General features: G+C 38.1%; 1 protein-coding gene across 1 annotated transcript in view; it reads right to left on the bottom strand.

Moving 5' to 3' along the window:
* The window catches only part of GABRB1 (gamma-aminobutyric acid type A receptor subunit beta1), a 372,879-nt gene that overhangs the window by 77,591 nt on the left and 275,635 nt on the right, over nucleotides 1–19,653 (bottom strand). Inside the window, exon 5 of the mRNA XM_003356910.6 lies at nucleotides 19,327–19,409. Coding sequence (XP_003356958.4) covers nucleotides 19,327–19,409 — 83 coding nt within the window. The remainder of the gene's footprint in view (nucleotides 1–19,326; nucleotides 19,410–19,653) is intronic.

The raw sequence follows: 19,653 nt of genomic DNA, 5'->3' as shown, positions 1-19,653 counted from the left end.
TTAGGGAGAGGAACTGTGGGCCAAATTTTTGGTCACATCACTTCTGTGTCTACAGGGCAGGCTGGGGAACCATCTGTATGGTGCTTCACAGAACACACCAAAGAATGTCGGAAAGTAGTCTGTTTAGGAATGAGATGCACAGGAATATGTGGAAACCAGTAGTTGTATTTAAGCTGCCCATGTTAGGAAGAGAGATGGCCCCACCGAGTCTTTTCAATTGATCCCAAGTTAACTTAAAAGGAAATGAGTCACTGGCCTGTGAACCTGACAAGAGAAAAAAAATGCTTTGGACTTTAAAGCTAGGTTAAAATAGCAACAGAATGTTGCTGGTGAGTGATCTGGTTTCTAAAAATCAAAAACTCTTGAGAATGGCGTTCATACATCTGTACAAATGCTACTTCAGGAATGTAGCCTTTGGGAGACTGTGATAGAGTCATCCTGTCATCCAAGAAGTACTGACAGTGTTGGGGATGGTATGTGTGCAATAAACACTTGTATGTGATGAAAGAATCAGAGACCTCTGGGAACCTAGAAATAACCAGAGCCAACAAGAGTAAGACAAGCTGTTGTTCCTGACACTCTGTCATCATTCAGCTCAAGAGCAAAGGAGAAGAGGCTCTGATTGGTTAGTGATGTACAGAATCAGCTTTCAAGGTGAAAGCCAAGAGATGGGAGAAAGTGGTTAGAAATGAAGAGGGGAGAGTGATGACGACATTGACAACAACTGTAGCAACAATCGGGGTGATGACAAGTGTGACAAAACAAACTGAAGAAAAAGACTACTTACAACTGATACAAAAAAACGGAGCAGTTCAGAGTTCTGTGGGAGCAAATAGCTGACTGTCTTGTACCCTGATAATGCTGAGTAGTTAAAATGTGTTTAAGACTGTACCAGGCACTTTGTGTATTGCCTTTATAGACTCGCATAAGGATCTATATGTCTTCTATTCTGTTTTCACCCTCTGGCCCTCCATGGTTCTCCAAAACTTCCCTCTACGTAGGACCCCAAAATCCAGCATAAGCAAAATCCACTCTTATCTTCAATGTCCTGGTCCTCACTAAAACCTTGCTCCCCTTATAAAAACAGCTTATCCAACAGCCCTCTGAAAGTACTGGCTCCTGTTCCTCCTACCCCTCTAGCATTGGGCTTGCAAATTGCATTAAGTGACTCTTTGTTCCTTATTATCCCTTCTAAAAACCTTTAACTTTGAAAAAGATCCATGCACCCCTATGCTCATTGCAGCACTATTTACAATAGCCAAGACATGGAAACAATCTAAATGTGTATCAATAGATGAAGGGATTAAGAAGATGTGTTACATACATACAACGGATTACTACTCAGCCATGAAAAGGACAAATTAATGCCATTTATAGCAATATGGATGCCACTAGAGCTTCTCACACTAAGTGAATGAAGTCAGAGAAAGATAACATGATGCAATATCACTTAATGTGGAATCTAAACTATGGCACAAATGATCCTATCTACAAAACAGAAACAGATCACAGACATGGAGAATAGACTTGTGGTTGCCTGAGGAAGGAGGAGAGAGTGGGATAGACTGCGGAGTTGGGGTGGGTAGGTGCAAACTATTACATTTAGAATAGATAAGCAATGGGGTCCTACTGAACAACACAGGGAACCATGTCCAATCTCTTGGGATAGAATATGGTGGAAGATAGTATGAGAAAAAAATGTGTATATATATATATATATGCATGCATATATATATATATGGGTTAGTATGCTATACAGCAGAAATGGATACAACACTGTAAATCAGCTACACTCTAATAAAAAATAAAACCCTCTAACTTTGAATATCATGTTATCATATTGTTATCTACCAATCAAAAATTAATTCTTCTACCTCTTCTGTGTGTTTAGCTTCTTTTCACATACATGTTCCTTTTTTATGAATCCAGTATACATGTATATTAGTTTTCTATACACCAGACTTTAAATTCTTTGAGCTGTTTTCTTGTAACAATTGTTTCTTCCATTTTTCTTGCCACTCGCTTCCATGTCTAGACCTTTTTATGACTGATAACTGCATCACCTTCATAAAATCAGTTTCTTACACCTTACTCTCTATCATCTCCTATTCCTCATCTAATTCTCTCATACCCTGACTCTAGTTTTCACCCCATTAGACTCTATGGCCCATTAATTTGACCACAGTTAAACTGTCCCTCATGGCCCCTCATAACTGCAGTTGTCTCCTGGCCTAGTTCAAATGTCATGGACGAGCCTTATAATCACTCTTTTTGTACATTTTCCTTCTTCCCTATCCTAGTTCTCAGCACCTGCATGGAAAAACTCCAATCATGGATAAATCCACTCTTGCACTCTCCCCTAACCTGAAACCCTCCTTCCAAATACAGCTAAAGGAAAACAGAAGCACTTTGTATCCTCAGTGCAGCTCATGAGCCCCCCATATTCTCAGCCTGGCCTTCTCCTGTTCTGGTCGACACCTGTCCTGTATCTTTCCCTTTGTCCTCAATCCCCCAATACCTTCTCCTCAGTTACCTAATACTTCCAGTTGAGGACCTTAATTCCTGCTTCATTGAGAACATAGAATTAATTAAACAAAAATTTCTACAGGGTATCACCATCGTATCTATTTATTTACCAGGATTAGTGCCTCATTCTCTTACTATGATGAACTGTCTGAGCTCTTTTTTACCTTTACTTTTATACTGAATAATTTCATCTCCTCCAGCCCATTCATTGACATCTGTCTTACACCATTTTTTCCTCTATTACACTGTCAATTTCCCTCTTTCCCCTGAATTATTTCCACCAGCATACAAACTTGCTTATATTGTTTATATCTTAAAACAAAGAAGCAAACAAAAAATTTCTATTGATCCTATGCTCTTCTCTATCATTCAATTTTTCTTTTCTCCTGAACAATAAAATTCATTAAAGGAGTTTACAACACTTGCTGTATCTACTTTCTTTTCTCCTAATCTCCTCTCTATCTACTGCATTTAGATTTTTTCTTCCAGCTCTCCATGTTGCCAAATCCAATTATCATTTCTCACTTCTTATTTTACCATGTGCATTTGACCCATATAATCACCTTTTTTTTTCTAAAATATTTTTACTTTATTTCTAGCATACTCCTCTCTCCGAGGCTTCCTCCTACCTCACCCATCACCCACTCAGTCTTTGCTGATTTGACCCTGCCACTTAATAAATGCGAATATGAACAAATTAGGTATGCTACTGTGACTCAGTTTCCTCATTGGTAAAATGGGAACAAAAATGGTACCTAATGATAGAGTCATTGTTGAGATTAAATGAATTACTTATGTAGTGTTCTTGTACATAACAATTGACAATTGCAGGATGAGTTTTCTATCATTTCCCTAAAACTCTACATATTGGTTTGACTACGACTTAACACTTGAACCTCTTCTCTAGCTACACTACATTACCTTGCTGATGTCAGGATGCATGCATCTAGAAGTTCATGAATTGTAAATTTACATTTCCAGACAGAGAAATGTAACCTCTACCCTGAACTTTAGACCTGGACTTTCAACTGTGAACGTGCTATCTCCACTTAGATGCCTAATAGAAACACAAATTGAAAATGTCTAAAAACTTTTCTGGGCTCTGCCTGATGCTGTCTTCAGTTTAGTGGATGACAAATCCATTTGTTCATTTTCTCAGAGGTTTGATCCAGAGAAGACCAACATACTTACAGGGGTAGATCTTTAATGTCTAAGAAAGAATTTTCCACCCAAAATGCTTCCCAAAATTCTGTTGGACTGATGTATAAGCTCAGAGCTGATGTCCTATGCTGTCTTTGTCATGTTTAAACCTTCTGCTTGCATTCATGCCTCCAGGTGAGCTTGACTTGACCCAGCTGTATTGATTTTTTCATGGTTTAAATTTTGGCAAGTGAAAATAGTGTCTGAGACATCCTCTCTCAGCATGCTTTGGCTACTTACATCCTAACACTTCCGGTCATATCATTATTATTAATAGTAGTTATAGTATTTGATTGTTGTTATCATTAAATTATTATTGGTATTATTATTCAGCCCCAAATGGAACAAAAGACAGAATATGTAATGATCACATTTCATGCTTATGAATTAAATTCTCTTCAAAGTGAAACTTTAAGAAGAGTAACTATGACCTGGTATCAGTGGGGCAGAAGGATACTTCTTAAATTTCATGCAAACCAGGAAGAATATTTTGTTTTACTATAATGCCAAATACTGGTTAGCCAACTAAAACTTGACCCTTTGATTATGCTACTAGATGAGATTGAAGTAATTAATGAGGAGGGCAATGAGGAGAGTATCAGTTTGCATTTCTTGGGAAAGAAACGTCCTGATACTTCCCATCCACAGTCAGATGACAATTATGTAAAAATATCTTCCCTTTACAGAACGAAGTACTGTTTTGGCATATGGTATGTACAGTTTCAAAGAGGAAAAGATAAACTAATGGTACCAACAGTGAAAATAGGACATTATATGTAAAAAACCCATGTTAGCTCAATAACTGGATACTGCATGAATACAGGTGACTGAGAACCCATTGCCATGGCGATCAGGATGAGGAGGTGGACACTGATGATCTGGACTGATAAGATGAGTCAGTCCAGACTCAATGGCTGACATGTTGAAATGAACCACTCATAAAGAGCTATTACTGATCCCTAATGAAGAGACAATGTTACTTAAAATGAGAACTGTGCCAGGAAAATACCTCCCCCTTTTTTTGAGTTGTAAAAATATACCTAATTGATGAGAGATAGACATTTCTTTTGTTGACACACTAATTATGTAGAAAGAGGCTTTCATCACTTTGTCAAGGAAGACACTCACAAAAAGCAGGTCTTAGATTAAGGTCACTATGGGGATCAGAATGCTGGTCCTCACACCTCCGTTTGCTTCAGATGAAGGTGGAGCTTCAGCCCAGCATGAAAAATGATTATGGTTATGACCCTGAATCTTCAGAAAAGAATCTCTGTTGAGAAAGACTTGCTTCAAAGTAGTTAACATCTGGAAAATTTGAGTTCTTTAGAGTGACTCCTTACATCCTAGATCTTTAGATAAGCGAAGGTGTAATTATATATTCCTCCCACTAAAAGCTCTAGTTTGTAGATGTAAAGTCAAGTAAAATCAAATAGACTATTTTTCACTATTTTTTCCTTCATTAGAATTAAATCCTTTCCAAGTACAAAATATTCAACAACTATTTTTAATGTGGGCTTAAAAGTACTAATGACATAATACATCCAGAAATCTTCCATATATCAACTCGTAAGCCAGGAATGTCCACACCCAGGATGTCTAACAGCATCGAAGCTGTTCAGATTTCAGTGTTTGGGAATTATTCAGGTCATCTGAAAAATGACTTTTCTGCCTCAGTTAACAGAAAAAACTCTCTTGAATCAAGTGCTGAGCAATCAGTGTGACAAAGGCTAATTATTTAAATCTCAGTAGGAAGCAAACAGGCTGGAAAGCTGATTGAGGAGGAGCACAGGTGAGACAGGGTTTTTTTACTTTTATTTTTTAAAACTTATTCCAGCTTCTTACTACTCAAAGTGTGGTTCATAGGCTGGTAACACCAGCATTACCTGGTGACATGTTAGAAACACAAAGTCACAGACCCCAGTCCAAACCTATTAAACCAGAATGCATTTTAACAAGATTCCTGCAAGCTTGTGAACTTTTGACAAGCACCTTGGGAAGTGTATCAGACAAGTGATGAGTTTCCACTTGACAGTTTTTAAGGTAAGAGCAGGCAACCCTTTGGTTCTACTCAGTGAAATTTCATGTCTGAGATGTAGGTCTACCTAATCTCAGTACTAAAAATACAGTCTATTTGGAATCAATAGCATTATCTAGGAGGAGCTTTGTGACAGATCTGTCCTTTCTCACGATTGAATGAGTATAGTCAGTGCCTGTGGGGCAAGATGAGGAAATGAAGATGAGTGCAGACATTATTATTATTTTATTCTTAAGATTGAAAGACATAGACCTGGCTCGATGTTGTTTTGATGAAACTATTCCTGTGTGATATCACTTATAGGTGGAATCTAAAAAATTACAACAAACTAATGAATAAGACAAAAAAGAAGTACACTTGAAGATCTAGAGAACAGATTAGTGGTGAACAGTGGGGAGAGGAAAGGGGGAGGGGCAACACAGGGGCCTGGGGGGAGAAAAGGATTATTATGGGATTATATGAAATCATGTATGTGAACGTTTTGAAAAGTGTAAAGCGCTATAGAATTTAAAGACTCTGTCGCTCAATAAAATAAAATAAAAATAAAATAAAACCCCAAAACAAACAAAACTATTCCTGTAAAGCCAGCTGCTGTGTATTCATTTGAGTAAAATGTTAATTAGCTTTTTTTAAAACATAATAATGTTACTGAAACATCTGACGCCTATGCCTCTTTCCCAAGTAGCTAACTCCATTTACCACATCATAATACAAATTAATGTTTCATTGATTGCATTGCATTCTTATCTATATATGGTATATATATGTATGTGTGTGTGTGTATGTATATATATATATATATATATATATATACTGATATATATATATGTGGGCTTTTAAAACAGTGTCTTGTAAGAATGACTTATTATTACATGGATTTGAAAATCTGATTGAACCACTTAATTCCAGTGAAAGATGGGTCCATTGGTATACCTATTTATTTCAAAGCATGTACTTGCAAAGAAAAAAAATGGAGCCTTCTGCCAGAGGGGATAAAGGAAAAAATAGTTTAACCTTTTTCTTTTGATCATTTCAATTATTTTTTTTTCTCTGCAAGAAATTGTGCTATTTTCTGTTCTTTGCTGTTCTTTTTTCTTTCATTTCTATGTTTCCATTCTCTTTCCCATTTAGAAAACTGGGTCTCTTAGAAGAGGTGGTGAAAGAAAAAGAGAAAAGCAAAAATTTAAAGCATGACCGCCTTAAAGCAGTGGTTGTCGTGCATGGCTGCATATTAAAATCACCAGGGGAGGAGTTCTCATTGTGGCTCAGCAGGTTAAGAACCCAACATAGTCTCTCTGAGGATGTGGGTTTGATCCCTGGCCTCACTCAGTAGATTAAGGATCTGGCGTTGTCACACGCTGTGGTGTAGGTCGCAGATGTGGCTCAGATCCAGCATTGCTGTGACTAGTGTAGGCCAGCAACTACTGCTCCAATTTGACCCCTAGCCTGGGAACATCCACATGCTGCGGGCATTGTTGTTAAAAGAAAATATAAAAATCACCTGAGGAGCTTAAAAAATGCTTGCAAAAAGGGTCTACCTTCTACAAATTCTGATATTATCGGTCTGAGGCGGGTGTCACAGTATCAATATTTTTAAAAACATCCCTTTTAAAATCTTTTATGTTTAAAGACAAGAATAAAGTGATTTAAACATGGAAATTGACACTGCAGTGAAAATTAAATTATCTTTATTAACACATGGTTCCTATTACGTGTTACTGACCAGGGTTCTTAGCCTCCTTACTCAAATGGTGAGAGGCTAGGCAAGAAATTCAAGGAAGGCTTTTTTGGGGGTCGCTGCTGCAGCAGGGGGGAGCAAAAACAAGCAACAGTTTCCCTAGCTTGCTTGGGGTGGCAGGAGTGGGGGCAAGCTGCTTCCCTATACGGGGTAAGGGTAGGGGTGGCTCCAGGGATTGGGCCAGAGGGTGGCTTAGGTGGTTTGCCCACCCTTTCAGTAGTGTTGTGTGCAGGGGCCATGCCTAGAACCCTGCTTTTGATCTCAGATCTTCAGAAGAGTCAGCTGATTTCCTTTTTAGTCTTTTTGTATTTTGTTGTTTATAATTTACCCCAACTATGCATGCACACAGTTATTTTTAGTCCCTTATAGTTTCTTTGTACTTTGTGGCTTGAGGAGATGTCTGTCTAGGTGCAAGCAGTAGCAAAGGGTCCCTGGTCCCAGGTCTTAGCCTGCCTCATATGGATATGGTTCACAGAACAAACCAAATAAAAACCTCTTAGGAGACTGTGTCCATTTTCAAGGTTATAGATGTTCATGCATAACAATTATGAGTAATGAATGGACTTTGAAACTACATCACCACTGCAGTCAGTCAAGCCTAGCACTGAACTAAACACTCTACTGAAATGATTTGGGGAAGAGAATCTGTAGTCATTTCAAAGAGTTTCTGATGTTGTATGATCTGAAGCAATTATAGAAGTGACCTGGTAAAATACATTACTCTTGAATTACATCACTGTTCAATTTCTTTGGCAAGCATGTCAGAAAATAAATGCTCATGTAGGAAGTGAACTGAAGACTGATTCAGCAGAGAGGGGAAGGAACAATTAACATCTGCTTTGGGAGTTCCCGTTGTGGTGCAGTGGAAACGAATTTGACTAGGATCCACGAGGATGTGGGTTTGACTTCTGGCCTCACTCAGTAGGTCAGAGATCCAGCATTGCCATGAGCTTGGTGTAGGTTGCAGATATGCTCGGATCTGGCATTTCTGTGGCTGTGGCGTAGGGCGGCAGCTGCATCTCGGATTAGACCCTTAGCCTGGGAACTTCCATATGCCGTAGGTGCTGCCCTAAAAAGCAAAAAACAAAGAAACCAAAACCCCCAAAACCTGCTTTGTTCTCGGGTGTCTGCTTTGCACCCAGATCCAGATCCAGAGCATACCCCTAAAACAACCAATTCACACGCAGTAGGGAAGCTGGAGAGTTTTCTGAGGTCATATGGAGGGGGAGTAATTCTTAGACATTCAAATCAGATTGCTTGAGTTCAAATCCCTTTTGGACCACTATGGTTTTGTGACTTGGGCAAGTAATTACCTTGGTGCTTTGAGTTACTCCTCTGTAAAATGGAGTAAAACAATAGGATTTTGGTGACATTTCAATGGGAAATTTTTAAGTGCCTGGCCTATTAATATACAATCAATAAGTACTAGCAGTTGTTATTGTCAAGTTTGAATCCAAAGTGAACCAAAGCCCTCAGTTAGCAAGGGTGTCCAGTTTTAGAAGATCAAAGTTCCTTTAAAAATTTTCCTTAGGAATTCCCGTCGTGGCGCAGTGGTTAACGAATCCGACTAGGAACCATGAGGTTGCGGGTTCGGTCCCTGCCCTTGCTCAGTGGGTTAGCGATCTGGTGTGGACGTGAGCTGTGGTGTAGGTCGCAGATGCGGCTCGGATCCTGCGTTGCTGTGGCTCTGGTGTAGGCCGGTGGCTACAGCTCTGATTGGACCCCTAGCCTGGGAACCTCCATATGCCGCGGGAGCGGCCCAAGAAATGCCAAAAAGACCAAAAAAAAAAAAAAAAAATTTCTTTAAAGTGTTTGATTAATACCTAAAACCTTTAGACAAAGCAACACACTTTATTTTGACTTTCTCTTAGGAAGCTAGTAGCAAAATGGTCATCTATCAGAGCATCAAGAAGAGAAGAAACTTCCAGAAGTCTAAATCTATAAATCAGACATCTCTTCATCAATCTACACAGCCACTTATCCATGTATGGAAAATAAACTTAAATTGTCTTTAGGGTAAATGTGAACAGCCCTAAGGCTAACTTATAGACAAGTTGATTGCAAAACTAGTTTCATAAAAGAAACTCCATTCCCCCACTGGCTTTTATTTTCTAACTTTAAAAGATCAGAGACTTTTCAGAAAGACTGCTTTTCCACAGTTTCAAAAAAGCAGCTTGGAAAAGGGAATAAATTAATTCAGAAAAGATTCCCTTCTTCCTTACACCCACCCCTCTGCTCATCAAAAAAGCTACAGGCACTAAAATTCATTAACATTTCTATGAAAATAAATGTGAAATATTCATTTTCATTAAGTCGTCTACTGAATATGGCAAAATCAAATTTATCTAAGGAGATATCCAATGCTGCTAATTTCCTTGACAATGCGGACATAAAGCAAGGGAAACCATGAATCATTCATGAGGTTCAATTTACTTCTGTTATTTTGGGTGTTTAGCATCCATGAATAGAAAGTGTGCAGTGTGTTGTAGATGCTATTTTTAAATTATTTCAAATCAGAATTAATGGTTTGGCAGGCAGCAATAAAGTAACAGTGATTCAAAGTCTTTGCTTGTAATTGTCCTATATTTCAAATTTTTCTTGCGAGTATTTATGTGTTCATGTATTCATAACATTTTTTAATGTTCTAATATCCTTTGTAAATCAGGATCACTTTATAACTAATAGTATAGGCAAGCATATAAAGGAATTTACTGGTGATGTGACTAAATTGAATAAGCCCCCAGAGTTCTCGATTATAGGGCTGAAAGAGATCTTTAGGTTTGTATAATTAACAGCCCTCTCAATGAGGAATGTCTTCTACATTAATTCTGTAGGTGGCCATTTCCAATTAAGTGAAATGTCTCTGTGGGAGGGGAAGTCTTTCTTAGGGGGGAGCTTTTTTTCATGAATGGGCAATTCTGCTCATTGGGTAGCATTTCTCTTCAATTCTATATTGACCTTCATGCAACTTCCATCCCCTGTCTGCTCTGTTGCTGCTGTATCCACAGACCCTACATAGCACAGAGTGGCTCATGGTCACCACTTTAAAAAATGCTATTTGAGAGTTCCCTTCGTGGTTCAGTGGTTAAGGAGCCTGACTAGGATCCATGAGATATGGGTTCGATCCCTGGCCTCACTCAGTGGGTTAAGGATCCAGCATTGCCTTGAGCTGTGGTGTAGGTCATAGGCATGGCTCTGATCTGGCATTGATGTTGCTGTGACTGCGGCATAGGTCAGCGGCTGCAGCTCCAATTCAAACCCTAGCCTAGGAACTTCCATATGCTGCAGGTGCAGCCCTAAAAAAGCCCCCCCTCCAAAGCTATTTGAATTGAATGAATTCAAATCTAGCACTCTGGGTGCAATGGTTAATTTTGTGTGTCAACTTGACTGGGCCACAGGGTTCCCAGATAGTTGGTCAAACATTATTCTGTGTGTTCCTATGAATGGGTTTTTTTGGATGAGATTAGCATCTACTGAGTAAAGTAGATTGCCCTCCTTAATGTGGGTGGGCCACATCCAATCAGTTGAAGGCCTGAATGGAAACAAAAAGACTGACCTCCTGCCTGACTACCTTTGCACTGGGCAATCAGTCTTTTACTGTTTTCAAACTCAAATGGAAATGTTGGTTTTTCCTGGATTGCAAGCCTGCTGGCCTTCAGTCTGGAAATGTACCATCAGTTTGCTGACTCATCCTGCAGGCTTTGGGATTTATTAGCTTCCATCATTACATGAACCAATTCTTTATAATAAATCTTGTTCTCTCTATGCATATGCATTCCATCGGTTCTGTTTCTCTAGAGAATCCTTATTAATACACTAGATAACACTGAACATAAGATTTCTCTTCTATATTTTAGCATTTAAAACATTCAGAAATGGCTCTTACGCCTCTCTAAAATTTTCTTCCAAAATATCTTGGTCTCTCCAATATGACATTAAGAACTGGACGTGATTCTCTGCATGTGACTTAACAAGGGCAGAACTGCTCCTGCCTTATGTCCAGACACTACACTTATGTTATTTCTAGGTGTTAAAGTAACACATTGTACAGATAAAACTTAGCATTTCAACTCTGTAAACCTCACATTTTCTCAGAGAATTTTCTGTAGTTAAGTTAGGCCATTTTATTAGATACATTTTCCTTATCACTTGTTATTTTTATGGACAATAAAAAATTATTTTGGAAGTAATAAAACATGACTATGGCTTGACTTCTGTGCACATGTTTCTACTACCAAGACATTTAAATCAACACAATGACAATATTCTTAGACTAATAGATTGATTGAATAGATAGTTCATTAAATTGAATAAATACAGTAAGACAATGCCCAAGTAAAAAGTTTCCAAGCCATTTTTAAAAATAAGAAACAAGTCACACTACTATATAAATAGATGGTTAACAAGAACCTATTGTATAGCACAAGAAAATCTACTCAAAAATTTGTAATAATCCATACAGGAAAAAAGAATGGATATATGTTTATGTACAACTGATTCACTTTGCTGTACACCTGAAACTAGTACAACATTGTAAGTCAGTTTATACTCCAATAAAATTTTCAAAAAAGAAACAAGTATCTTTCTTTAAAATAAAGGAAAATTTTTATTTTCTATAAAAATAACCAGGTATCATTAAATGTTACCTTTTTTTGAAAAATTGGTTGGGATTCAGGTGGGAGGGGTGTAGACAGCTCATGACTCACGTAAATAAAAAAACTCATAATGGTTCACTGCAGTTACCAGCTTATGGAAACTCCTAAAATAAAATGTTAGGTTTTCCCTTATCTGGCACATATACAACCTTAAATTTTTGAGACAGTCTTAAAGCATGAATAGAAAATTATATAATTATATAAATGAAAAAATATTATATTGTGAGTAAAGGAAAATCCCTGTCCCAAATCTTATCTGAAAAAAAATTAAAGTTATACTTATCTTTCAAAATTCAAAAGACTTGAAAAGTTTGGAGCCAAGAAACTTAGCATACATTCACTTCACAAATATTTGTTGTCAGGTACTAGGCTGGATTTTAATTATTGTGTTGTGAACAAAACAATGATCTTTTTCTTCATGGATTTCTAATCCACAGAGGGAAATAGCAATAAGTACAGAAGCAAACAAACACTACTAAGTGCAATGTGGAAAAGTACTGGGTGTTCACTGATTTAGACTGGATTCTCAGGAAATCCTCTTGTTCAGATGGTATGTTCAATGAGAATTGAAGGATGAGAAGAGGAAATGCCAAAAGAACCATCATGGGGAAAAGCATTTCAACCAGAAGGAACAAGATGGTGAAGACAATGAAATAGAACAAATATTGGTCTGTAAGAAACAAAGAATCTATGGTGTTGGAATTTGGTGTAGTAAACAAAGGAAAGATGGCTTCAGACAGAGATATTAAGGGACAGCCTCATTCAGAAGCTTGGCAGTCAAATTAGGAGTGTGGAGAGTTTTCTTGGGGCAATGAGAAGTCTTCGAATATTGTAAAGCATAGAATAATATGCTCTGGAGTTCCCATTGTGTTTCAGTGGGTTAAGGATCTGACGTTATCTCCACGAGGATGGGCATTCAATCCCCAGCTTTGCTCAGTGGGTTAAAGACCTAGCATTTCCATAAACTGCAGCATGGGTTGCAGATGTGGCTCAGATCCAGTGTTGCCTTGGCTGTGGCATTGGCCTCAGCTGCAGCTCTGATTCAACCCCTAAGCTGAGAATTTCCATATGCTGCAGGTGCATATGGAAATATGGTTCAATTAACATCTTGCAAAGATCACTCTGGTAATGGGTAGAGAATAAATCAGAGGGAGTCAAGAGTGAAAGCAAGAAGACCAATGGGAGGACTGCTACAGTGATTCAGGCAAGAAGTAATGACGGTTTGGAGAAGCATGGCGGCAGTCGGGCTGGACAGAAGCGAAAGGGTTTGATAAATATCTCAGCAAATAAATATGTATTTGGCAAAGAGAATGGATGGTACTTGACAATAGATTGGATGGGAGGAGAGCGAGGGAGAGGAAGATGTCAACAGTTAATCCTAGGATTCTGGTTGGGTAGTGAGATTAAGGAGGCTGGAGAGGAAACTCATTTGTGGGGGAAAACCTGAGAGTCAAAGTTTTGAGCATATGAAGTTTAATAAGCCTGTGACATGTCAAAGTAGATATGCAAAGCAGAGTATTATGCACATCAATCTGGGGCTAAGAAAAATAGAGATCTGAGCTGGAGAAACACATTTGGAGATCAGTGGAATAAAGATGGTAAATAAAGAGAGGTCCTTTGTGATCTTCCTGAGAACAATGTCAGTGGACGTGGGAGATGGGTAGGTAGGCAGGCCCCAGATTACGGTGGTTTGAGAGGAAGTTGAGGCAACAGACAACAGATATAGACTAGCAGTTTAGAGAAAAAGGAAGTAGAGAGGTTAGAAAAAGCTTAAGGGAAGGTGTGAGGGTCAAGGAGAGGTGTTTTATCATGAGAAAAGTTTTCAGCTTGTTTTTAGGCTGTGAAAAGAAAAAAAAAGCAGAGAGGGTGAGACTGAGGGTCTGGAAGATCAGGGGTAGAGGTGTGTGTGAACCTGAGAAAATCAACTCCCAGAGGAGGAAGAAAGAGATGGAAATTCTGAGCACAGGGGAGCTCAGGCAGCCTATTAAAGGAAGAGCCTCTGAAATACAGGGGCCTAACTTAGAATAGTGAGATAGAAGGGCATTTACAAGAAGATGGATGAGATTCCTGAGAGCTTTCAGACCTGAAATGGCTTCTAATTTTTATTTTTTTTCCTTTGGGTGTAGTGAGAGGCAGCATTATCTGCTGACAGTGAGAGGGGAAGACCAGGATTGAGATTTTCATCAATAGTTGCTGCAGAAGATAAATAGGAAAAGGCATTTGACTCCCTCACGATGCAAATATTTTCTGTATTTCCATGAAGCTTGTGGCTATCAAAACTTCACATGATAGCTTTATTGATTTCAAATTCCAAATCCTCTTAATACTAAATTCCTTGATTGATTTTTTTCCATGTGCCATTAACTCATTTTATAGCATCCCAGGGCTATGAAGCTATTAATCCGCTCCAAGTTCAAGTAAAATTTCAATTTAACAAGGCTTTATGGCCTTTCTAATTTTACTTGATTAGACGACATTAAAGAAAAGCAACACATCTTTAATTTGTCTCAAAGGACCTCCCAAGGAAAACACTTCCCCATTCTTGAGCTTGTAATGGAAGGGAAGACAAACTAGTACATTTTGTAAGGTAGGTAAAGTTTCTACTCCACTGGTCACAGAAGTATGATTACATTGGCGAAATGTTTAGTTTATTATTCCTATTCCCCAGCTGACACTAGACTCTCTCATTTGTAATCACTTTCAAGCAAAGTTATAGTCTTCATAAAATGTCAGTTTGGTGAGTGCTGTTTCAGAAAATACTGCAACACATATTTCTTCTTGAAGAGTTAAAAAAATAGATGGATAACAGATTTATTAACTCTCAGGAACATATTGATTATGTACTTAGGCAGGAGCAAGCAAAGCTCATTTGGACTCCATCTTACTGCCATATGTTCCTTTGTCCCTTTAAAGTATTACAAAGAGTTAAGATCTCTTTACATCGGTTTATCTATTATTAAGAAGGACTGCAGTTTAAGGAAAATATTAGAGCTAAGCAATGTTGTCATTCGAGGCTTTTAATTTCTTTTTTTATGGATAGCATCAGTGGGATCAGGACTACTTTGTTCCTTTGTTTTTTTTCTTTTTAAATTTTGCACTGATACAAACCTCTTTATTTTTTATTTTTTATTAAATTTTTTTTATTATTAGGGGATAGTTTATTTACAATGTTGAGCCAATTTCTGCTGTACAGCATAGTGACCCAGCCATACTTATATATACACATTCTTTTTCTTGTATTATCTTTCTGTTTTAATTTTTTCTTTTTCTTTCTGTTTTTTTTATATAATGATTTTTATTTTTTCCATTATAGCTGGTTTACAGTTATCTGTCAATTTTCTATAACAAAATGACAGAACAAAATGTCATGGGGACCCAGTTACATATACATGTTTACATTCTTTCTGCTCACATTATCATGCTCCATCATAAATGACCAGACACAATTCCCTGTGCTACACAGCAGGATCTCATTGCTAATCCATTCCAAAGGCAATAGTCTGCATCTATTAACCCCAAGATCTCAATCCATCCCACTCATCTGCCTCCCTTGTGGCAACCACAAGTCTGTTCTCTAAGTCCATGATTTTCTTTTCTGTGAAAAGATTCATTTGTGCCATATATTAGATTCCAGATATAACTGATATCATATGGTATTTGTCCTTCTCTTTCTGACTTACTTCTCTCATTATGAGCATCTATAGTTCCATCCATGTTGCTGCAGATGGCATTACGTCATTCTTTTTATGGCTGAGTAGTATTCCATTGTGTATATATACCACTTCTTCCTAATCCAATCATCTGTTGATGGACATTTGGGTTGTTTCCATGTCTTGGCTATTGTGAATAGTGCTTCAGTGAACATGTGGATGCATGTGTCTTTTTCAAGGAAAGTTTTGTCTGGATATATGCCCAAGAGTGGGATTGCTGGGTCATAAGGTAGTTCTATGTATAGATTTCTAAGGTCTCTCCATATTGTTCTCCATAGTTGTACCAGCTTACATTCCCACCAAAAGTGCAGGAGGGTTCCCTTTTCTCCACACCTCCTCCAGCATTTGTTATTTGTGGACTTATTAATGATGGCCATTCTGACTGGTATGAGACGGTATCCCGTGGTCGTTTTGATTTGCATTTCTCTAATAATCAGTGATGTTGAGCAATTTTCATGTTCTTGTTGGCCATCTGTATATCTTTCATGGTGAAATGTCTATTTTTTTAAAAAAAATGGTTTTTGTCTTTTTAGGGCCACATCTGAGGCATATGGAAATTCCAAAGCTAGAGATCTAATCGGAGCTACAGCTGCAGGCCTGCACCACAGCCACAGCAATGCTGGATCTGAGCTGCATCTGAAACCTACACCACAGCTTTCGGAAACACCAGATCCTTAACCCATTGAGTGAGGACAGGAATCAAACCCACATCCTCATGGATACTATTCAGGTTCTTAACCTGCCTTGCCACAACAGGAACTCCTGGACTACTTGCATCCACAGATTATGTTGTCTCCACAGTTGTAATCATTTAATCCTTGACCTAAAAGCTAAATTCTGCTTAAGCTTCTGGAATCTACTCTAACGTTTATCAGGATAAATTTAGGAAATACAGACCAGACTTTGGTTGATTCAGCATCCTCAGTCTAGCTGAGTGAGTGGTTCTGATATCTGCTATACTTCTTATCATTGTTCTGCTTCTTCCTTACTCAGCTGTTGATTGCAAGATCCCCTTATAGAGAATAGATTCCTGGGTTTGAATCCCCACTTCACTACTCTCCTTGCCTCGTGGCCCCGAGTAAGTTACCTTAACTTCTCTGAGCCTCGGATACATTATCTCTATAAGAAACCAGTTACAGAGGTGTTATACAATGCCTAGCTTTTGTCTGATGAATAGAAGGCAGCCCCCCCCCCCACTTTTTTTTTTCTTTCTCCCAAGTTGTTGTCTTCATACACTCCTCATTACACAAATTCTACAGGCCTGAGTTGCTGCTTTGCTTTAGGTGAACATCTTTAGGGACTAGAGGTCTATGAACCGCTCTTGTATCACTTTGATAATGGTCACTATCTGCCTATGGTCCTATGTATTAATGGACTTTTAGGGTCCCAGTTACTATTCCTTATCCATCTGTCTAGACAACTGGTTGCCTCAATGATTATCATATGCCTTGGTCACTGTGTACTGTCTGACACCATATTTTATGATAACTTTGGACTCTCTGACTGTTAGGGCCTCCCCAGTCTGTGCCCCACAAAATTTATATTTAATTCTTCCTCATTTATAGTTTTGGTCATTGTATGATATGATAAATGGACCTAAAAGTCACAATTTTCTAAAGATGAATAAAGAAAATTGCCTAATTAAAAAAATGTAAACCTGTAGTAGTAGAAAAACCTCAATACACATTATAAAATAAAATAAGCATTTTGGGTCAAAATGCTAATTTTAGCACTTGCAATAAGAGTCTGTGTGTAAATTGCAAGTGCTAAAATTAAGTACAAGTCAAAATCCATTGCTTCTTTAAGTAAATGATGTAAACTTAGACCTGGAAATATTGACAGATTGTCATATTCTAATATTGTCCAATAGAAGCAAGGGTAAAAAAACGCAATGGATGGAAGAGAGGGTGAGGGCAAAAGGCAACCTATGTGAATGAGCAATTCATGGATTATCCTTCTATTTCCATGTCAGTTCCAAAAGCTAATGGTTTACTTAGCTAAAGTTCTGTGTTATTTATAAAATATTATTAGCCATTAATAAATGATTTTTTTTTCCGCATTTTAGGGCTACACCTGCAGCATACGGAGGTTCCCAGGTTAGGGGTCCAATCGGAGCTGAAGCCGCTGGCCTACAGCACAGCCACAGCAATGTGGGATCCAAGCCACATCTGTGACCTACACCACAGTGTATGGCAATGCCAGATCCTTAACCCACTGAGTGAGTCCAGGGATCAAACCCGAAACCTCATGGTTCCTAGTCGGGTTTGTTTCCTGCCATGACAGGAACTCCAGTAAATGATTTGGTTTATATTTCATTCCTATACTTGTCATTGTCATTTAAACCAAATGTCACCATTAATACTTTGATGTAGGAACACATTTCAGCCAACTATCCATTTGTAAGTGCATTTTAAATTAAAATATTAATTACAGAATAGCTCAGGAATGTTTTCCAGGTTCATGTGGTAATAGATCAATGTCTATAACTGAACCTATATCTATATAATCATCTTTATTCCTATGTTTGTATTCAGTAAAACTAGAAAATGAATGTAATTACTTAATAATCAGACAATGGGGGATATATTGATTTTTTAAGAATACTAGAGGATCACCTGGAATTTTCCCATTTTTCATCACTGTTATGATGTGTAGATCTAGAAAGCATTTTAAATGACCTAAATAAATACATCTATTCCCACATTACATTAAGTAGTATTGTAATGCTGTGAATTTCAGGGTATTTTCTGTGCCCCTGAAAACCAGGAAATGGCCTCATCTGGTTTTCATTTATTCACAATAAATGAGCTCAAATGCCCTTGTGTTGAAGATTAAGAGATACTGAAACAAAGGTAATCAATCAGATTAAATCCTAGTTTCTAAAATATTCTAATTGTTAAGAAAGCAATCAGTGAAAAACAAGGCAAGACGACGAACCAAAATCAGTTATTAAGCCTTTGGCCTAAACCACAAGCCTTATAAATACCATTTTATCATCTTGTTCTTCCTATGAAGAAAGACAATTCCATAGTGTTTACCAAACACAAGACTTTACCAAGGTGTTTTCCTAAAAAACAGCAATTTACAATCCTTCAGGTGGACAGACTATAGAAGCAAAAACAATCTCAGAAAGTCTTTTCATATTAAAAGAGTTTTCCTCTCTTATTAATGCAGCTTGGTTATTGGGAGGCCTTTTTGAGAAGCTCGATTCTGAGAAGGTGAAAGCGTGAATTTATAAATTATCCAGCTAAAATAGGTGGACTTCCCTTAATGCTTCAAAAATATAACTTCACTGAAATGAACATTAAGTCCAATATAAAGGAAAATGTTACTAGACTGTGAACCAAGCTGGCAGAGTAGTGTGGCTAAAAATATCCCAGTAGCACTTACTCCACACTAGGTTGAATTTAATTGGGTCAAGCAAGCATCCCTCCTTTTGGCTCCCCTGTCCAAGTTACTCACAACTTTCAATCTCCAGGGTGCAGTTTTGTTCATCCAGAGGATATCTTCGTAGGTCCATCATACATGCAGCTGTGGTTGTGATCCTGTCGGGGTGAGAGAGAGAAAAAACAGCATCGTGAGGATGATGACTTTGACTTGCAGGCTTCCGAGCCCTGAAAAACGCCTACCAGTCACAACAAACTTTTGTGATTAAAAGTTTTGAAGAGGAGTTTCTGTTGTGGCTCAGCGGGTTAAGAACCCGACTAGTATCCATGAGGATGTGGGTTTGATTCGAACCCTGGCCTCGCTCAGCAGGTTAAGAATCTGGCATGGCCGTGAGCTGTGGTG

Source organism: Sus scrofa, chromosome 8, assembly GCF_054392235.1.
Source record: "Sus scrofa isolate SSC_HxYL_T2T_F1_AM1 chromosome 8, Sscrofa_HxYL_maternal_Yorkshire_Landrace_v2.0, whole genome shotgun sequence".
Lineage (NCBI taxonomy): Eukaryota > Metazoa > Chordata > Mammalia > Artiodactyla > Suidae > Sus > Sus scrofa.
The sequence above is the reverse complement of the archived record's forward strand: the minus strand, read 5'-3'. Positions and strand labels throughout refer to the sequence as shown.